Source organism: Hydractinia symbiolongicarpus, chromosome 15 (genome assembly GCF_029227915.1).
Source record: "Hydractinia symbiolongicarpus strain clone_291-10 chromosome 15, HSymV2.1, whole genome shotgun sequence".
NCBI lineage: Eukaryota > Metazoa > Cnidaria > Hydrozoa > Anthoathecata > Hydractiniidae > Hydractinia > Hydractinia symbiolongicarpus.
Genome location: NC_079889.1, coordinates 11,187,387 through 11,204,736, shown reverse-complemented (window position 1 = coordinate 11,204,736; position 17,350 = coordinate 11,187,387). Strand labels below are relative to the sequence as shown.

At 34.4% G+C, this 17,350-nt stretch overlaps 2 protein-coding genes across 3 annotated transcripts; both read right to left on the bottom strand.

Annotated features, from left to right (window-relative positions):
- Nucleotides 1-4,909: 4,909 nt before the first annotated feature.
- On the bottom strand, nucleotides 4,910-8,899 carry LOC130628810 (microtubule-associated proteins 1A/1B light chain 3B-like). Its single transcript, XM_057441823.1, has 4 exons — nucleotides 8,716-8,899; nucleotides 6,342-6,397; nucleotides 5,978-6,084; nucleotides 4,910-5,280 (listed from the first exon to the last, which is right to left on the bottom strand). The coding sequence occupies exons 1-4, from the start codon at nucleotides 8,759-8,761 to the stop codon at nucleotides 5,118-5,120; spliced, it is 372 nt and encodes a 123-aa protein (XP_057297806.1). The 5' UTR covers nucleotides 8,762-8,899; the 3' UTR covers nucleotides 4,910-5,117.
- Nucleotides 8,900-11,891: 2,992 nt separating this feature from the next.
- On the bottom strand, nucleotides 11,892-14,446 carry LOC130628809 (40S ribosomal protein S24-like). 2 transcript variants are annotated; one of them, XM_057441820.1, is made up of 4 exons: nucleotides 14,346-14,446; nucleotides 13,869-14,144; nucleotides 13,253-13,363; nucleotides 11,892-11,958 (listed from the first exon to the last, which is right to left on the bottom strand). In XM_057441820.1, exons 1-4 carry the CDS (start codon nucleotides 14,346-14,348, stop codon nucleotides 11,956-11,958), a joined length of 393 nt encoding a protein of 130 aa, XP_057297803.1. In that variant the 5' UTR covers nucleotides 14,349-14,446; the 3' UTR covers nucleotides 11,892-11,955. The 2 variants fall into 2 exon arrangements, with proteins under 2 accessions (XP_057297803.1, XP_057297805.1); XM_057441822.1 differs by lacking the exon at nucleotides 14,346-14,446 and adding an exon at nucleotides 14,224-14,340.
- Nucleotides 14,447-17,350: the final 2,904 nt, after the last annotated feature.

Genomic DNA, 17,350 nt, shown 5'->3' with positions numbered 1-17,350 from the left:
CAACAAAGGCGTATAGCTTACTGCTCTGTATAATATTTCTAACGTTTCACTAGGTCGTAACGTAGGACAAATGCGTTGGTGACAAAACTAAATGTGCTTACAAAGGTAGCATCTACACATTTTATTATGAACTTCACACCGGTAAAGTTTAGCATATTTTTTTGCAAAAAAACAACAACATTATTAAATAATTCAGGACTTATTTGTTGGGATTACAACTGTTTCCATTTTACGGATTCAATAATTAATGTGAATTTATTAAAGCTAAATTACATTCAATTAGAATTTAATTAGAATTGAAAAGAATATTAAACGATTACCAAAGTGTTTGAAAACACATTGGTGGAGATTATTCCTAAGATTCTACAAAGCCACCGTGCGTCTAAGTGCAATCGTTGCTCGTGTTATTGCGACTAAGTATGTTTACAGGATGGTAATCGTGCTTAGTCGTCCATGGGTCGTACGTAAACTCTTTTAGGCGCTTGAAATTTTTTGGACGCGTGGTACAAAAACATTGATCAAGGAAACTGCCATCCCAGCGACATGTTGTGTACCACAATAAACAAAGACAAAGAGAGGCCAATGATTTCAAATATATTCTAATTTTGATGAAGTTTGATCCCTTTTATAATCAATTTTTCAAGTATTTAGATAGTAAGCAAATATTTTGATAAACCGCAGTGTATAAGACACTCTTTTTTATAATAATATGGTTTATAAGAACATCAAGCTAGGAGTTTAGGTTAGCAACAATAGGTTTATTGTTTACAATAGAGAAATAAGAATAATTGCCAGCTTGGTTGAATTTTGATATTCCTATCATTCCCCTTGCTTATTGTTACCAAATTTTAGCATGTAATTTTAAAGAAAAAAAGGGGCACTAAAAATACTTTTCAGTGTGCATTTCTTACTGTCTGGCGTATATAAACACAACACAATTTAAGCTTAATCTGAAAACGCATGTCCGCATAACACACCCACTTTGTTACCAGGCTATTGATCTTTTTCGCGAAATTCCATTTCTGGATCTACAACTGCGTGTTGCTGATATTAAAACTACGCCCTGGGAACGAATATTGTATTTCGCCACACCTAAGAAAAAATTTGAAAATTCACAAACACGTCACCAGCGCTTTTTGTCTCTTTTTTTTTATCAGTCCAGTAAACAAAGCAGAGACAAAAGGCGCTTTGGACGAGTTTGGAAAATTCAAAGTTTGAAAATGTTGCTTTTTTTAAGCCATGCGATTACCTTGCCACAATACTCTCTCCTTCTGAATGTGAAACCTAAATCAAATACAAACAACAAAATAAAAGTTTGTGGTAGATGATAAGTGTGCAGAGAGAAAGGGAGACGCAGACGTTTTTAATCCGATTTAATCCGATTAACAACATGTCAACATACACGGTAAATTGTTCATGCATTGCGTATTGTTTATTTATATACCGGTCGTTCTCGGTAGATAAAATGCTATCAAAATTCCTCAGTATCCCCAAAAATGTATTCTTGAATTATCAATACTCATTCCACTAGTTTGTTACTAACCTCGTTCCCAGGGTCTTGTGGCCCATGAGCCGTTATTACGGAATCAAATTTACCAACAAGGAAAAATGCCCTGAGGACGAGGTTGGTTTGTCACATGGTTACGCAAACGTAGAAAACTATGGGCAAATGTTTTAGCAACAAAATTTCACATTTCCAATAAAGTTCGTAAAAGGGGCTGCATTCCGTCTTGAATTTCTTTAAAAGAATTAAAATTTGATTTAGTTATATATTTTGTCCTTTGGGCAAGAATATTCAAGCAGTTCTATCACATAGCTACATGAGTGGTTTTTCAACATGTGAAGCAAAAGTATTGAGAAGAAGAACGGCGGGCTGGTGCAACAACAATACAAATAAATTCTCTCCCTTCTTTTAAAAGCACCTGCGCAACCACGTTTCCAGCGCCTATTGTCTCTTTTTTTATTCGGGTCGGCGAGACGATCGTCCCGTCGTCACGAAGCCCTGGGGAAGATGTTGGCTTACGCGCTTTTTTATAAGAACCAGTAAAATTTGATTTGCGTGCTCTCTGATGCATCTTGACTTTTTTTTAGCCTGTGTTCTTCTTTTTTATATAACAAGAATGGCTCAGGTTGTTTGTTGATGTTATTTTTGAGCTTACATTTCTCCATTGTACATAGTTATATAACGTATTGTAACATTTTTTGGGCAAGCACAAACTAGTCTAAATTGAACAAACTTCACAATAAACAGAAAGATGCTTGTTGCATAGTGGTCGGTGCAAATAGATACACACCCTCTGACCCTTCATTTAAGAAACTCGGAGTTTTAAATATCTTCAAACTTAACATCTATCAGGTATTTAGTTTTTTTGTTTAAGATAAAATCCGCTTCATGCCCGTTAGCATTTGCTGACAAATTTTCAACATAAGTATGAACAGGTACTCGAAAGATAACTTTGTTATATCAAAAACTACTCTAAAAGTGAGTAGCTATTCCATAAAAAGTAAAAGACCAGTATTGTGAAACAGAATTTTAGACAATAATTTTAAAATGAATATTAGTTTAGAACAATTTAATAAAAAGGTATCAAAGAGTGTCATGCTCAAAACTGACAATGATTTAACTCAATTTTTTTAATCTTTTATCCTAGTTTTAATTCAATATTTTTAAGTTTTTAACACATTATAAGTTGTAAATAGCTCAACCAACGGGGCTTGTTGATAAGACGGTCCACTTCTTCTACTTGCTCCGGACAATGTATTTATAATTTAGTAACTGATTATGTGTATTCTTTTTTAACGGCGAAATATATCTTATCTATCTATTTTGAAAGGTAATGTGTATAATTTCTCGCACTACTTTTCATGTATTCTCGTATCGTGATCGACTGCTTTGTATTCTCGTATCGTGATGGACTGCTTTGTATTCTCGTATCGTGTTCGACTGCTTTGTATTCTCGTATCGTGTTCGACTGCTTTGTATTCTCGTATCGTGATGGACTGCTTTGTATTCTCGTATCGTGTTCGACTGCTTTGTATTCTCGTATCGTGATGGACTGCTTTGTATTCTCGTATCGTGTTCGACTGCTTTGTATTCTCGTATCGTGATGGACTGCTTTGTATTCTCGTATCGTGTTCGACTGCTTTGTATTCTCGTATCGTGTTCGACTGTTTGTATTCTCGTATCGTGTTCGACTGCTTCGTATTCTCGTATCGTGATGGACTGCTTTGTATTCTCGTATCGTATTCGACTGCTTTGTATTCTCGTATCGTGTTCGACTGCTTTGTATTCTCGTATCGTATTCGACTGCTTTGTATCCTCGTATCGTGTTCGACTGCTTTGTATCCTCGTATCGTGTTTGACGCTTTTTGGACAAACATTGCAGTAAAATTCTGTAGCCTGTACGTACATGGTAACTTCGTCCGCATTTTCTTTGGGAAAAATTCCTTAAGATGAATGCATTGACGAATAGCAGCATGTTTTAGCATGCGCGTATTTAAATTTCGTTGACAACTTTTCTACTACATGACGTATTAAGGAGGATAAGGAAGCTAGTTTTAAATGCAATGTAACTTCCTCAACATTACGTAACGATTTACACTTATGTTTTAATTAGCTAATTAAATTTCTTCATTATAAGAGTGTTGTTGTCATCATCGTGTTGTTTGAATCTACTAATAGAATGGTGATTAAAACATTTTTAACACGAAATGGATAGTCACATACTTCGAGTTATTCAGTGTAAAAAACACAGGTTTTATAAAACCGCGACGCGTATAAAAGTTAGCCTGATTGAAGCAATTTTCTTGGCTATTTCATATGGAGGGCTGCATTACCAGCTTTTTGTCATTAGTTTTAGTTATTTATTTTTTCATATATTACCTTTTGGTGTCCTGAGTTATTTTTGCTGAGAGTTTGCAAAACTAGCAAGTAAAATAGTTTACTCACGTTTTTGCGTTGCAGTGTTTCTCTTCAACACTGCTTACTGTTTTTAAACTTAATCTCTCTATGGTTTCCCGCGCAGAGCTGGGCACTAGCAAAGCGGTTGTAGGGACAGGTTTTTGGCATGTTTTCATTTGGCAAACTCGTTATTTATCTTCTTTTTTGGCCTTTCAAATACGCAAAGTTGTTCTACCGATTTTTATCTGCTCGGTTTTCTTATTTAGACCATTGTCAGGCTGACGACACAAGAATAAAAGTAGAAGGGATGATATTTTGTTGATGTAGGAGATCCCAACATGGTTGGTTCTGACGCGTGAGAGAATTTGTAGAATATCTAATTATTCTTGATATTATAATACCAGTATCAAAAGGTTAAAAAAGAGCCCTGTGGACGAGGTGGGGATTTTAGTTCTGACCCCACATTTGTCATTTTTTGGCGGGAAGCACAACTGACAAGCAATCCAACAAATCTCAATCTCGACCCCAGGGTTTCATCCTCTTGTTGACATTGGGAAGGAACGTTGTAATTTGGTCAAAAAAACAGAAAATAATATTTTTCGCAGCTACTAATGCTTTGTACCGACCAGAATTTTTCACCCAGGTTGTTTATACCAACACTACACACAAACTTGTGTAGTGTTGGTATATGCACATTCACACACAAACCTGTGTAAATGTGAAGTGCTTACAAATATAAGTCCGCCATATTTTTATTCAGCGAATAAAAATTTTCCCAATTTTTTTTCGCTGATAAGGTACATGTCACAAAATTCCTGGCTTCACTTTTAATCAGTTTGCTCACTTTTTACGTAAATACCCTGGGTGTAAAAGTAAATATATATCCTTCTTGACTAGGAAATCCATACAAAGTACTGATCAAAACAAACAAGGCAGCAAAAGCTATCACAGTGGTGAAGAGAACGGTTTAGTGGGACCGTAGTGGGATGTAAGAAAGTAACACCAATGTTTTGTTCCAAAATATTTTCGCACTTCTAAATATACATCTGTAATCGTATTTACATTATTTTGAAGAAAATTAAGACAACAACAAAGACAACAACAACAACAAACAAACAAACAAACAACAACAACAACATCCACAAGAAAAACAACTAGAATAACAGCAGCGCCATACAAACGCACAAACAAACAAACGCACAAACAAACAAACACATCACGAACCAAACACCTCCTGAGAAGCATATACTATATACAAGAAGCCATCTTCATCCTTCTCATCGCGGTATACGTCACAGATTGGCATGGATGCAGTAAACATATTTCGGTTGTTCACTAACAGAAATAGAGCTTGTGTAGAGTTTAGCTGAAGTCTTCTTCTACAAGAAAATAATTAAAATAAATACCCAACTTAGTGCCCAAATTATCCCTCTCCCTCCCTCCCAATTATTATTATCCCAATCCGAATTATTAACACACGTTTTTTTATAAGAAACCTAAGCATTTGCTTAAGCCTTAAAATAATGAGAATTTAAAATGCTTCTTGGAACCTAAAATATATTTTATTTCTAAGGCTTTTTGAACTTTAGAGATGTTTTTACAAAGTGAATTCTTATGAGTATATTACTTCCATTCTGGTGTCTAGGTATTCCTATTAGGACTGAGGATTTATATTTTTTTAAGTAGACTTAGTAACAAGTATACGCTCTAAAACTAACCTACGTGTGCTAAGACGAAAAGGCGAATTGGAAAGTTAAAACATTCTGGTAAATACATGTTATTTTTTATACGCAGCAATTTTAAGTAGACTTGGTATTAGGACTCCTATTGGTAACAGGTGAGTGTTCCAAGTATACGCGCTAAAACTACCCTACGTGTGCTAAAACGCAAAGCCAAATTGGAAAGTAGGAAATTGTAAGTGAAGTTTTATCAAAACATTCTGGTATATACATGATATTTTTTATAGGCAGTGATTATTAGACGAAAAAATAATAATTATCAGGTCTCAATATTAAATTCTACCCCATAGGTTTCATTCCAAATTCTTACAACTGAATACAAAAGCGGAAGGAGTACCTCAAAATGCTGTTGAGTGTTCCAATGGTCATATCAGATGGTACAAGAAACTTGATCTTATCTATCACTGGTAAAGCCTTCTCATTTTTATATCGTTCAATTATAAGCTATAATGAAATAATAAACAATACAAAAGTAAAATATAATGTGTATAGTGCAACATAATTTCAGCATGTAGTATTTTATATCATAACGCTTTTAACTTTAGATGTCTAATGTGTCATTTTTAGGGGTGTTAGACCCCCGAATTTATAGAGTCCCGCACAAGAATAACATGGATGAAAATGGCTATGAAACTAGAATATGAAAGGACTATTTACACATGAAAAAGTTTAAATGAAAAGAGTATTTGAAGTCTACCTACTGGAAGTTTGTCTGAGTATTGCTCCATGATACATTCTGAATCACGTTGCCTAGCATCTAAAGATACAAGATAAAGAGAAAAAATGTTGAAGTCTCTGTTGAAATGATAGCCATGGTTTTTCAGTCAGAAGATGTAAATCTATTGATCCTTCTTCATATTAAGTGATTAAGGACACCCACAATGGTTCAGACCTATTAGACAGAAAATAATTGGAAATTTAATAAGACCTACAGTCTGGCTAAAAGGCTCTTTAAATTGTAGGATTGAAAAAGACAAAAAAATATTTGAAAGGTGCTTAAAAACAAAATACATTTTCAACTTTCGAAGGACTTTTAAAACTAACATGTGCTTTACTTTGCTGCATGAGAAACGTGAACATACAGCTAATGACAATGACAGTGACAATGACATAATGACATAAGCACATTCTATGCATTTAAAACTTGTTAACTTACTTTTTTTATTTCACTAGCATTTGCAAATATTTTCTTAAACAAGTGTGAAATAACACATTAGTTCCTTTTCTTCGTTATATATACACCATGAATTCACAAAATTTAATTCTGGGAACAAATTCATATCAGCCAATTCGTGAAGTCTGTGAAAGTTTCTATAAAACATTATTTTGCCTCACAAAACTTTGTTACAGAAAATTTTCCACCTTTAGTGTGACTCAACCATGTTTAAAACTCGTAATTTGAATGAAACACCACCAAGGATGCATTTTTTGAAAAGAAAAGTTACCTATTACAGGAAATTGTTGAATCAGAAAATTAACAACTCAGAAATTCACGTATATACATGATATTACACACTCTGTCAAGAATTTGCATTTTGGAAGCATAAAATTATCACCATTTTCTGAAACAAAATGCATAGTTGGTGCATGAAATTAATTCAGTTTGGGAGAGTGTAGTAGCAAATAATTTTTGGTTTAAGTGTACAAATATTCTGATGATTTATCATAAATTTTAAAGGACACTTGTGACAATGATTGAGCCAGGGAAAGCAAAGAGAGTGAGAGTGATGAAGAGATAGATGAATAATATATATATATATACACAATATGTGTTAAATAAACGAAGCCTTTGTTTAAAATTTTCTCTCCCAAGTTAAAATGTTTACTATGCACCAAAAACAATATTTATTTAGTTACAGTCACAAAATCAATATAATACTAATTAACATGTATTATGAAATGAAATTAATGCTTCATAAAAATATAACTACATTAATTTTGAGTAAGAAGGTCTATTAGGGTAACTATGACTATAAGTAAGGGAATATCTATGTGAGATGATGACTAAAAGTGATAAGTACAGCAGGCCTGGAAATTTGTGGAGTGTAGGGAAAGGATCCATCGTTACCGTGATTTGAAGCTGACTAAAAAGATCAAAACGTTTTTTCGTTTCTGCGAAGTAGACCTTGCGATACGTTAACGACAGTAACAATTAGCTTTAAACAGATAAATAAGTGTCCTTATTTTTATTACTTTCTTTTGTCTATGAAAGTTTGAATACTTTCGTTGTTACTCACAAAGAATAACAATTTATGATGCAGCACAATTCTCATACCATTCCATTCTAAACAGTCAAGATTATCATGCTTCACTGCCCATGTCTCACTAGCATACTGTATAACACTTCTTACACAGGCCCCATATAACCTACCTTTAACCTCAATTAACAAGACTCTTCTAGACAACAAAGGAAGTATGTAACTCTCTGAACTTTTTCCAATTAGAACCTACCCTACAAGTAACTTTTTTCAAGTAACAGAAGTTCTCAACTATCTTTAACGATCCACTGTTGTGCATTATTACAGCCGGAAATACTTTATTGTCCATAATCTCACCTTTGCAACACTTGCATACAAACTGAATGTCAGCTCTTAACCCTAACACTACACTTCTTATGTACCCAATGCTTACAAGTCTGATAAAAAATAGTTACTATCAACCCCTTTCCTGCAAACTGCACAAGGCCACCAACATTTACACTAAATTCATTGCTAAATGAATCAATAATCCTGAAAAAACTTCTAGCATTGCTGTACATAGACTCTATTGTATTACCAAGCTACCTAATTAATTTTCCCCTTAATTTTAGTCTAGTCTGAACTCGTCATTTTTTCTGAATTCCAAAACGAGGCAACACCAGACTGCTGGGGGAGTGGAGTGCAAGAGCGAAAGAGGGACAGGTTATTCTGTCTTGTCTAACAACACCCACTAAAATGTCTATCAGTTTATTATGCTATATTTTAGCTAGAGTAAAAACTGAAAAAAATAGCCTTCGAGACCACCCTCATCATCTCTCCTCTGATCTCTGAAAGAAATGCAAAGATAAAGTATTATATAGAGCTATATTTTACTTACGGAAATTTTTCTTATCTTTAAAACACTTTGATGATAGAGAACTCATCGTAACAATAAAATTTAAAACCTTGTTTGTATAAAAAGAAACATGAAAATGCACAGAATTCTTTCGAATTATGGCAAGTTTTCCACAAGTTTCCTGCACTGAAATTTTTTGTTTATGTTTTTACTTCTCTATTGGACGCCGTTTTGTACATGCAATGAAGCGCTAAATCTGAAATAAAAACAAAAAACAAAACCCTGGGTGTGTGTGTTTTTTTCCACACCACCACCACCTCATGGGGAACCACCCATGTTCTGCTACACCAGTACAATATATACGGTTTCAAAGCTACGATGATAAAAAATCCACATAAACGAGTTCTTAAAATGTCTTACCCCTGAAGCGCAGTATATTTATAGCAAACTCTCTTGATTTCAAACTCGCAAGGAACTGAAAAGTTTTCGAGACAAAAAACTTTCAACGAAAAAGATAAAAACAGGGAAGAAACCATAATATTTGTTCGTTACAGGGAGAAGTTCGAAAAAAGACCTCAAAATTAAAAAGTCCATTGTGGTTTTCGGACATTAGATACCTATTATGCGTATGTGTATACCAATTAATATTTCTCTACTATGTTTCTAAACAACAGCGATGGTTATTCGGACGATTATCAGGGCCGCTAAAAAAGCAAAACGATGAGGCGGTTGGGTGAGGAAGTTTAAATAAAGTGAGAATAGTATACGTCTTTCCTTTATAAGAGTATGCTTCATAAGAATATTAGGCTGAAATTTTGGGTTAACAAAATAGGTCTCTTGTTTAAAAATAAAGGCATGAAAATAATAACCGGCCTGCTTAGAGTTTTGATACTTTTCTACAAAAAATCGCGTAATAGATTTGTAATCAACTACAGTAGACGTCCGTTAATTCGAACACGCAAGGGACTAAATTATTTGTTGGAATTATCGGAAGTTCAGAAAAACAAGAATTTTAATAAACGTTAAAAGGTTTTATGCTAATATAACTTTATTACAACTTTAGTACAACTTTTATAAAAATCTTTTAACGTTTTTTGCTTGGCGATGGGAAAGGCATCCAAATTCCTTGTAAACTTTATTTTATTGGAAATGCCAATTTAATTGATAAACTGAAAGAAATTTTGTCACCATTAATGCAATAAAAATAAATAAAATTGAAAACATTTTTTATTTTCCATAAGACTATATTTATTGACACACAAAATTTCGAATTAACGAGCATAATGCAGCCTTGTAATTAAAAAATTGTTCAAATTAGCGAAATGTTTGAATTAGCGAAGTTCGAATTAAGCAGCTCAAAATATAAGACTTTATTAAACCAAACTCAAGGGACTTGGAAATTTGTTCGAAATAACGGAAAGTTCGAATTAAGCGGCATTCGAATTAACGGACGTGTACTGTATATACGGCAAGTTGGTTTACTTTATCTTTTTGCCGGTATAAAATAAAAATGGGAAGCTGTAAAACTTGGGGAAACTTACTCTCCCATCTCTCCTTGTAGGGGGGGGTCAAACTACCGATTTTTTGATTTTTTCCATGGATTTCAATTTATTAGCACCCCCAACCACCCCCCAACTTATAGAAATATCAGCAACTTCCTCCCCCCCTAATATTATTAACAACCAACCCCCCAATTTACGAATTTATTGGATACCCCCCAATGAGGGGGTATCCAATATGAATTTCCGAGATTTCCACCCATTTCAAACTATTATCACCCCCCAATTTACAAATTTCCAGTAAAATGCCTACCCCTATAATTAGAGATGGGAGAGTATGACTGTAATGCAACCGGTCAATGACCTGGACGTTGTGTTTAGTATTTTGACATTCTGTGTTTGGGAAGTGTACATGCGAAAGAATTGCCCACTGTCAGAGACACAGCGGGCATGAATCAACGTGAACATGAATTCAACTTATATCTTTTGCGGAACCAAAGTAATGTAAGGTATACTTTCAGATGTTTTGTAATACATTCCCGGAATCTTTTGCACCAGAAGTAATAAACTTTATTAATCTGATACATTTAAAATAAGTTCCACATGTCATTTTAATTGTATTACCATTTAAGTCTGCCCAAATTGTTGTATCCCCACCCTCGTCCCCAGGTTTTTTTGACTTTTTGAAACGAATCTCTCATATCAAAAAGACAAAAAGCCTTGGGGGGGGGGGGGGGAGAGGGTGGTTGTATCCCTTTTCTGCACAACAGAACCGTCATTCCTTTATTGTGCACACATGAATTTCATTTTAAAAATGCATAGATAAGCAACCGGATAGTACCTTTAGAATGCTTCCCAATAAACTATTTTTTAATGTTAGAAAGTTCCACCGCCACCACAACTTAATACGCCTGGCGAAATAACGAATATTCAGATATGTCAGATAGAGCAGATCCTGGGATCCAGGTTGGAGGCTGATGTCAGCGAATTTTTTGAACGTTTTAAGAAATTTTATTTTCTCCGTAAATTTGGCATTTCTGATTTTAACTTTTCACTTTCGTTGAGGGCCATTTTGGTGATGGCGCGCCAACGTATTAGTTAACTATTGTTTGACGACGAGGGCAAGGGCAGCTGACTTGAGGTTTTACGTTGCCGCCGCGCTTTCGTAAGCTCTCAATCGATATTTTTGTGAACACATCATCTTTGAAAAACCTTTTCCTATATTACGTTTTTTCAAACTCTTCTCTATCTTATATCCTAAACGCTACCCTCTTTTAAACGTGCACAAAAGTTGGGTAAAGAGTGTAGTTCAGAATCACGAAAATCAAGAAGGCCAAAGGAACAAGGGTAAATATTCCCTTTTTTCCACAAAAGAAACTTCTTATAAAATTATTTGATAAAGGCGTTCTCTAGAAAGTTTTAACAAAAATCCAGAAAACTTAGGATTTTGGAGGCATGAGAAAAAGTTGTGGCAAAGAGAAAGGAAACAGATACGTGCATTCCACTGGCAAAGATGCAATAGGAAATTAAAGCATAAAGCTAACTCTGTTTGCCAAAGTTAAGGCAAAATTCCAACAAAATTAACCTAACAAATTCCTAGATCCTTTTCAACCTCAAAACCATAAAAGAATGCCACCAATACGAACTACTTACTGTGAGGTTGTTAGATAGATAGATAGAAAGATAGATCTATTGTTACAACAAGAAGAAACAAAACAATTTATTTGTAGTGGAAGTGTATTATTATCAACCAATTGTACAAAGTTGTATCTCTGCATCCAAATTACTAAAAGAAAAATAAAAAAAAAATTATTAGTAAATTTTCTGGACATACAGATGTTTTGTCTATTAGCAGCTTCAGATGTTTTTTGTGCACAGCTGCTGCACAATGAACACGTATTTTATTAGGAAACTAAGGTTAAAACAAGGGACAAAGAAATTTCTAAAGGCTACCTTAACTCTATTGGCACAGGATTTCTTGGCCTTGAAGTACCCACAGTCTATAACTTTTGACAAAGTTATTATTATGTCATAAAACTTGTAGTATGTGACAAAGAATAAATTAGAATAACTATTAAAATCAGGGGATAATCCCTTACCTAAAAAAATCAGTTTAAGAACGTCAAACATTATTCTGTCATTCTATCTTGATTTTATGTTAGTAGAATAAATGGTTTTTAACAATCTTCTGGTTTTTGCACACAAAAATAAATAAGTATTGACAAAAACTCAATATATTTCATATAATGGAATTAAATCAGGAAAACCAAATCAACAAATGGCAAAAAATTGCCAAAATATTTTAAATAATAACAAACACTGTGAAAATTCATGTTTATATGATTATTACATTCAAATTTATAGCATTTTTACAATTTATAAGTTTACTATGGTTGAAAATGGTGCCAATTGTTAAAATATCAATAGTCTTAAATGTTCATAACAATCGAGAAAGTAATTCAGAAGATATGGAAATTGCTGCAGGCACTTCAAACAAGAGTAAATTTGCCTTGTATCTGAGTCAATTCCCACTTTTCTTAAAAAAAGAAAGATCCTGTAATCTTGTATTGTGCTTGTTAAAAATATTCCTGTAACTTCATACTACATACACTAAGCAGACATTTGCGTTTTCGTTCAAGAATTAAGATTATCGACTCGTTTTCATATTTTCATTTGTTATAGAAAATCAAAAATAATTTTTGCCAAAACTCTGGTCATGCCTAATATAATTTTTTTAAAACTACCGTTTTCATGTGTTTATACGCAGTAACAATGTTTGAGAACGAAAAACGGCATGAAAACGTAAAAACATTTTTGAACTAGATTTTGTTTTTAGATTTATCCTTTTCCATCAGAATTTTACCCACAAAAAATAAATTTAAAAAAATGTATGGAAACCGAAAAATTTGCACCAGTGTAAATGCAGTATTATTATTAAATCGCCTTTAGACACAGGATATTAATTTCAATTTGTGAGTCACCACTAATAATGTGAGAAAGATTTTAGTTAAATTTTAATATACTCGTATAGCATACAAAGAAGAAACACAGAGAAAAACAGAATCAAAGCTCTAACTCACCTTTTTGCCACCGCTCACTTTCGCTTTGGCGGTACCGCGAACCTTTTTCATTCTGTTCTTTCTTTCTTTACGTTGCTTTCTTGGTGCTTTTTCTTTCTTGTACAGGCCAAGCTAAAAAGTAAAAAATATTGAATAATTTAGGGTTGTTCTTGTTTCAAAATCTGTTTTAATCAATTTAGAAAACCTTTGCGCAGTAAGCATACATACACATATATACACTACTAAGTAATTCTACGTTTCTTTTGGTCTTGGAAAATAATTTAATCAAATATAATCTTGTGAAAATCAAGGGGAAATACCAATTAACTGTCAAACTCATTTTTGCAAGAAACTTAGGACATAAACACGAGAATGTTTGATGGTGGCCCCAGCAGCCACACAAATAGCCAATTAAGCTAGTATATTCACAGTATTTCCATAGCAACGGCAAAATATCAGAATATGATGGTGAGTACTATTTAGAAACTCTCTTTTTAACCCAAGTCAAACATCCAGTCTTATCATGTAATATTTATAACATCTTTGCTAATGCAAAAGTTCATATAGAGTCACAGAACAAAGGATGTTATATCCTGTGATTGCAAATACTACGTTCATTCTCACAGCTCTTGCTTACCCTTTGTAATCTGTATTTTGGTTCGTATTTCTTTAAATAATCCAAATTATCATAAACCAAAGCAAAGCCAGTCGTTTTACCACCACCAAAAACTGTTTTAAATCCAAAACACATAACACAATCTGCAGTCGATTTATACATGCGAGCTAACTTTTCACGAATTTCACTTTTTGCGACAGTTGCACTTCCTGGATGCAAGACATCAACGACCATTTGTCGTCTCATTAAGAGACGATTGGTCATAAACTTTCTAGTACGGATGGTGGCGGTATCACCCTATAGAACAATAATAAAACACTTTGAATATCATTTTGTAGCCACCCATCGTATAGTAATTCATTTAAAAAAATAATACCATCGCAATGAAAATTCTACTAGGATAAAGTTCTGAGAAGATTTGGATGTCAAAAGTAAAAGATTGGCTTGATTGGAAGAGATCAGTAAATCATATAGAATCAAATTAGTAATTTCACCCACCATCTTGGCTAGAACTTTCAAAGGACATGACTGATCGGTTCCGTAAAATAAGACGGTAGCTGCTTCTCAGTTATTTCCATGCCGCATGGCCCCTTGCCTTTCCGTTATTGAACCCACATACCGAAAGTCGAAAAAAGCTCTTTGTTGTGGTTGTTTTTTTTTGTTTTTTGCTTTATTGTCATGTTTATTTAAATTCTATTAAATGTCAAACATAAATTAGGTTGTTATCTTACGTATACAGGTATAAACCCCTTTTTTTTAAAGTCAATCACACTTCTTGATGAATTGTGACGTTGCTAGTGCGAGTTCAAACTCTTCTAGGTTATTCTCCGCATTTCTCGCCAACATAATTGATCTTATCAGTGAAAAATTCTTATGACATTGGTTGCGACCGAATTTGAAATGCTTCGATTTTCTGGAATGACATCAGCTAACCGCTTGTATTCTTTTGCCAGTGCACTGTTCGTAGCGAACACCAGTGGTGTGAACGTACCGTTATCGATTTGCAACACCCGTTCGTTATACTGTCGCTTCTTCTCTCTTTCGTTCATCAGAAAAAAATCGCTTAATTTCAGAACGCCTGTACCTCTGAGCGTGTTGGTAAAAACCCTTACGTCAAAGAATACTTTTTGGCCAGACGTCCAGAAACCCTTGACCTCAATCAGCATTGGCTCCGTCTTTACGTCATGAAAGATTTCTTTTAAGAGTGAGACGGTGATGTCACGCAGTTTGTTGTGTTTCAGGGTGACCATGCCCTCTTTTTTACAAGACAAGGTACGGCTAAGGTCGAATTTGTCACCACATGCACATTTTGTCGGGAGTTGCTCGAGGTTCCAGTTATATCTTACTCTGATTAAATCCCAAAACTGCAGTTTATTTAGATCGTAACCCCACTCTTTTAGTGGTAGTGTTGTCAGCCAGTTCGGAACGCCACTTTCAAGGTTGGTGTCATATAAAAGTTTTTCGGCATCCACCATTTGTTCTCGTAGACTGTCCAGCTAAGCTTGTTTCTATTGTCTCTGTTTTGCCTTGATCGCTGATTTTGTCTTTCCACCTTCTACCAGTGTGTCTAGAACCATGCTCTGAGGACCTTTTCGAAAGGTTTTAAGTTGTTTTCAATCCCTGGGATTGTTCTAAGGAAATATGTCAACTTATGTTGATATCCAGCAATATAACAGCCGTATGCTGCTTGCGCTTGTGTTGTTGCAATTCGAGAAAGCAGAGACATTTCATTCACCCATTTTTTGACTAATTCATCGACGTATTTTCGCTTGTACTGTTCGCTTCCTACCATTGACCCGAGATCTTTCTCCTTCAGTGGTTATTTCACCCTAGCTCCTTAAAAATCTCTCTCGCCTCGTCTAACCTCTCTGGCTTCACGATAAGCCACGGCTTTGTTGATTGGGGGTGATATTCATATTTTGGTCCATATTGGATGAGATTTGACCACCAACTTCAAAGTGCGATGAGTGTTCCAGATGCGCTTAGATCATCTGCGAACGCCACCACTTTGTTTTTATAATCCTCAGTTGTTAAAATTAGTATGCCAAGTAGAGGCGATATAGTCATCGCGTAAATAGTCATTCCGAGTGGATTACCCGCTGTTGTGCCCCTTCCGATGACAAACTTTTTTTTGCTTCCGTAGGTATTTCTTTAAAATCTGTACTCAAACACAAACAAAAGTAAGCATTTTTTGATAAGAGGATGAAACGCATACACAGCGTGCACGACACGGGGACTACAGCTTTATCAAGCAGTGTTTTGCAAATCATCCTCGTCTGCAGGGTTTGTTGCCTATGCCAAAGTTGCTAGCATGGCGCCCGCCTCGATGTCAAAACGACAAAAACCCCTGGGACGAGGTTGCTTTGAAAATTACATCTTTTATTCCGATTTTGTTCGCTGTATTGTACATATTTTGGGCACCACAATGTCGTGGGCATCCTGAGCACAAAGTAGCAATTCGGATATCATTTTGAACACACAAAATGCTACAGAGGAGACGGATTCACGAAGCCATCTTGAAAATTATGGGTATTAAATAAAGGACACACACTGCGCTTTAAAGGAAATTTAATTCCTAACGCTAATTTTTTCTCGCAGCAGATAGACAGAATACGACTATTATTAATATGGAGATGGGGTTAATAGAAATAACAATATCAATGTCATTGTACAATAAAAATCCGCTGTCCACGTAAAGAATTTCTGTGCTAAAGTTTTAAAAAAAATAACAATGCTTTTTTGTTACTCAATTTTTGCGTAAAGAATTGAGTTTTTGAATCTACGCGCCCGATGGCGTAGGAAATTCTTTAAAACCGTCGTTTTTTTCTTTTGGAGCATTTTTTGAGAAAAAATCGACCCTGGGATTTCACGTTCCTCTAGTTTTTTGTTACCTAAATGTCAGTTTAGACCAAAATTGGTCAAAAAATTAAAACTACTTTATTTTCGACAAAATTTGGCACAATTAACAAAGAAAGTATGTTGAACGTGATGATGACATCAAAATTTTGATTTTTTGCCACTTTAAATGTCATTTTAGGCCAAAATTGGTCAAAAAATTAAAACCACTTCATTTTCGGCCAAATTTGGCACAGTTAACAAATAAAGTATGCTGAACGTGATGGTGTCATTAAAATTTTGATTTTTTGCCACCCTAAATGTCATTTCAGGCCAAAATTGGTCAAAAAATTAAAACCACTTCATTTTCGGCCAAATTTGGCACAGTTAACAAATAAAGTATGCTGAACGTGATGGTGTCATTAAAATTTTGATTTTTTGCCACCCTAAATGTCATTTTAGGTCAAAATTGGTCCAAAAATTAAAACTACTTCATTTCCAACATAAATTGGTTAACAAGTAAAGTATGCTGAAAATGATGGCGATACAAAAGTTTGATTTTTTGTCAACTAAATGCTGTTTAAGACCATAAACGTTTTAATCGCAAGACTTTCAACCATGATTGATAGGCTGTATTTTTTGTTAGCAATTTCTTTTAAAATATGAGT

Excerpts from the sequence above, each read along its gene's own strand:
- LOC130628810 (XM_057441823.1), bottom strand. The coding sequence starts at position 8,761 with ATGAGTTCTCTATCATCAAAGTGTTTTAAAGATAAGAAAAATTTCC. Across the intron at positions 6,398-8,715 it reads TAAAGATAAGAAAAATTTCC|ATGCTAGGCAACGTGATTCA; the intron begins GTAAGTAAAATA and ends TTGTATCTTTAG. Across the intron at positions 6,085-6,341 it reads AATACTCAGACAAACTTCCA|CTTATAATTGAACGATATAA; the intron begins GTAGGTAGACTT and ends ATTTCATTATAG.
- LOC130628809 (XM_057441820.1), bottom strand. Across the intron at positions 13,364-13,868 it reads CAAAATACAGATTACAAAGG|CTTGGCCTGTACAAGAAAGA; the intron begins GTAAGCAAGAGC and ends TTTACTTTTTAG.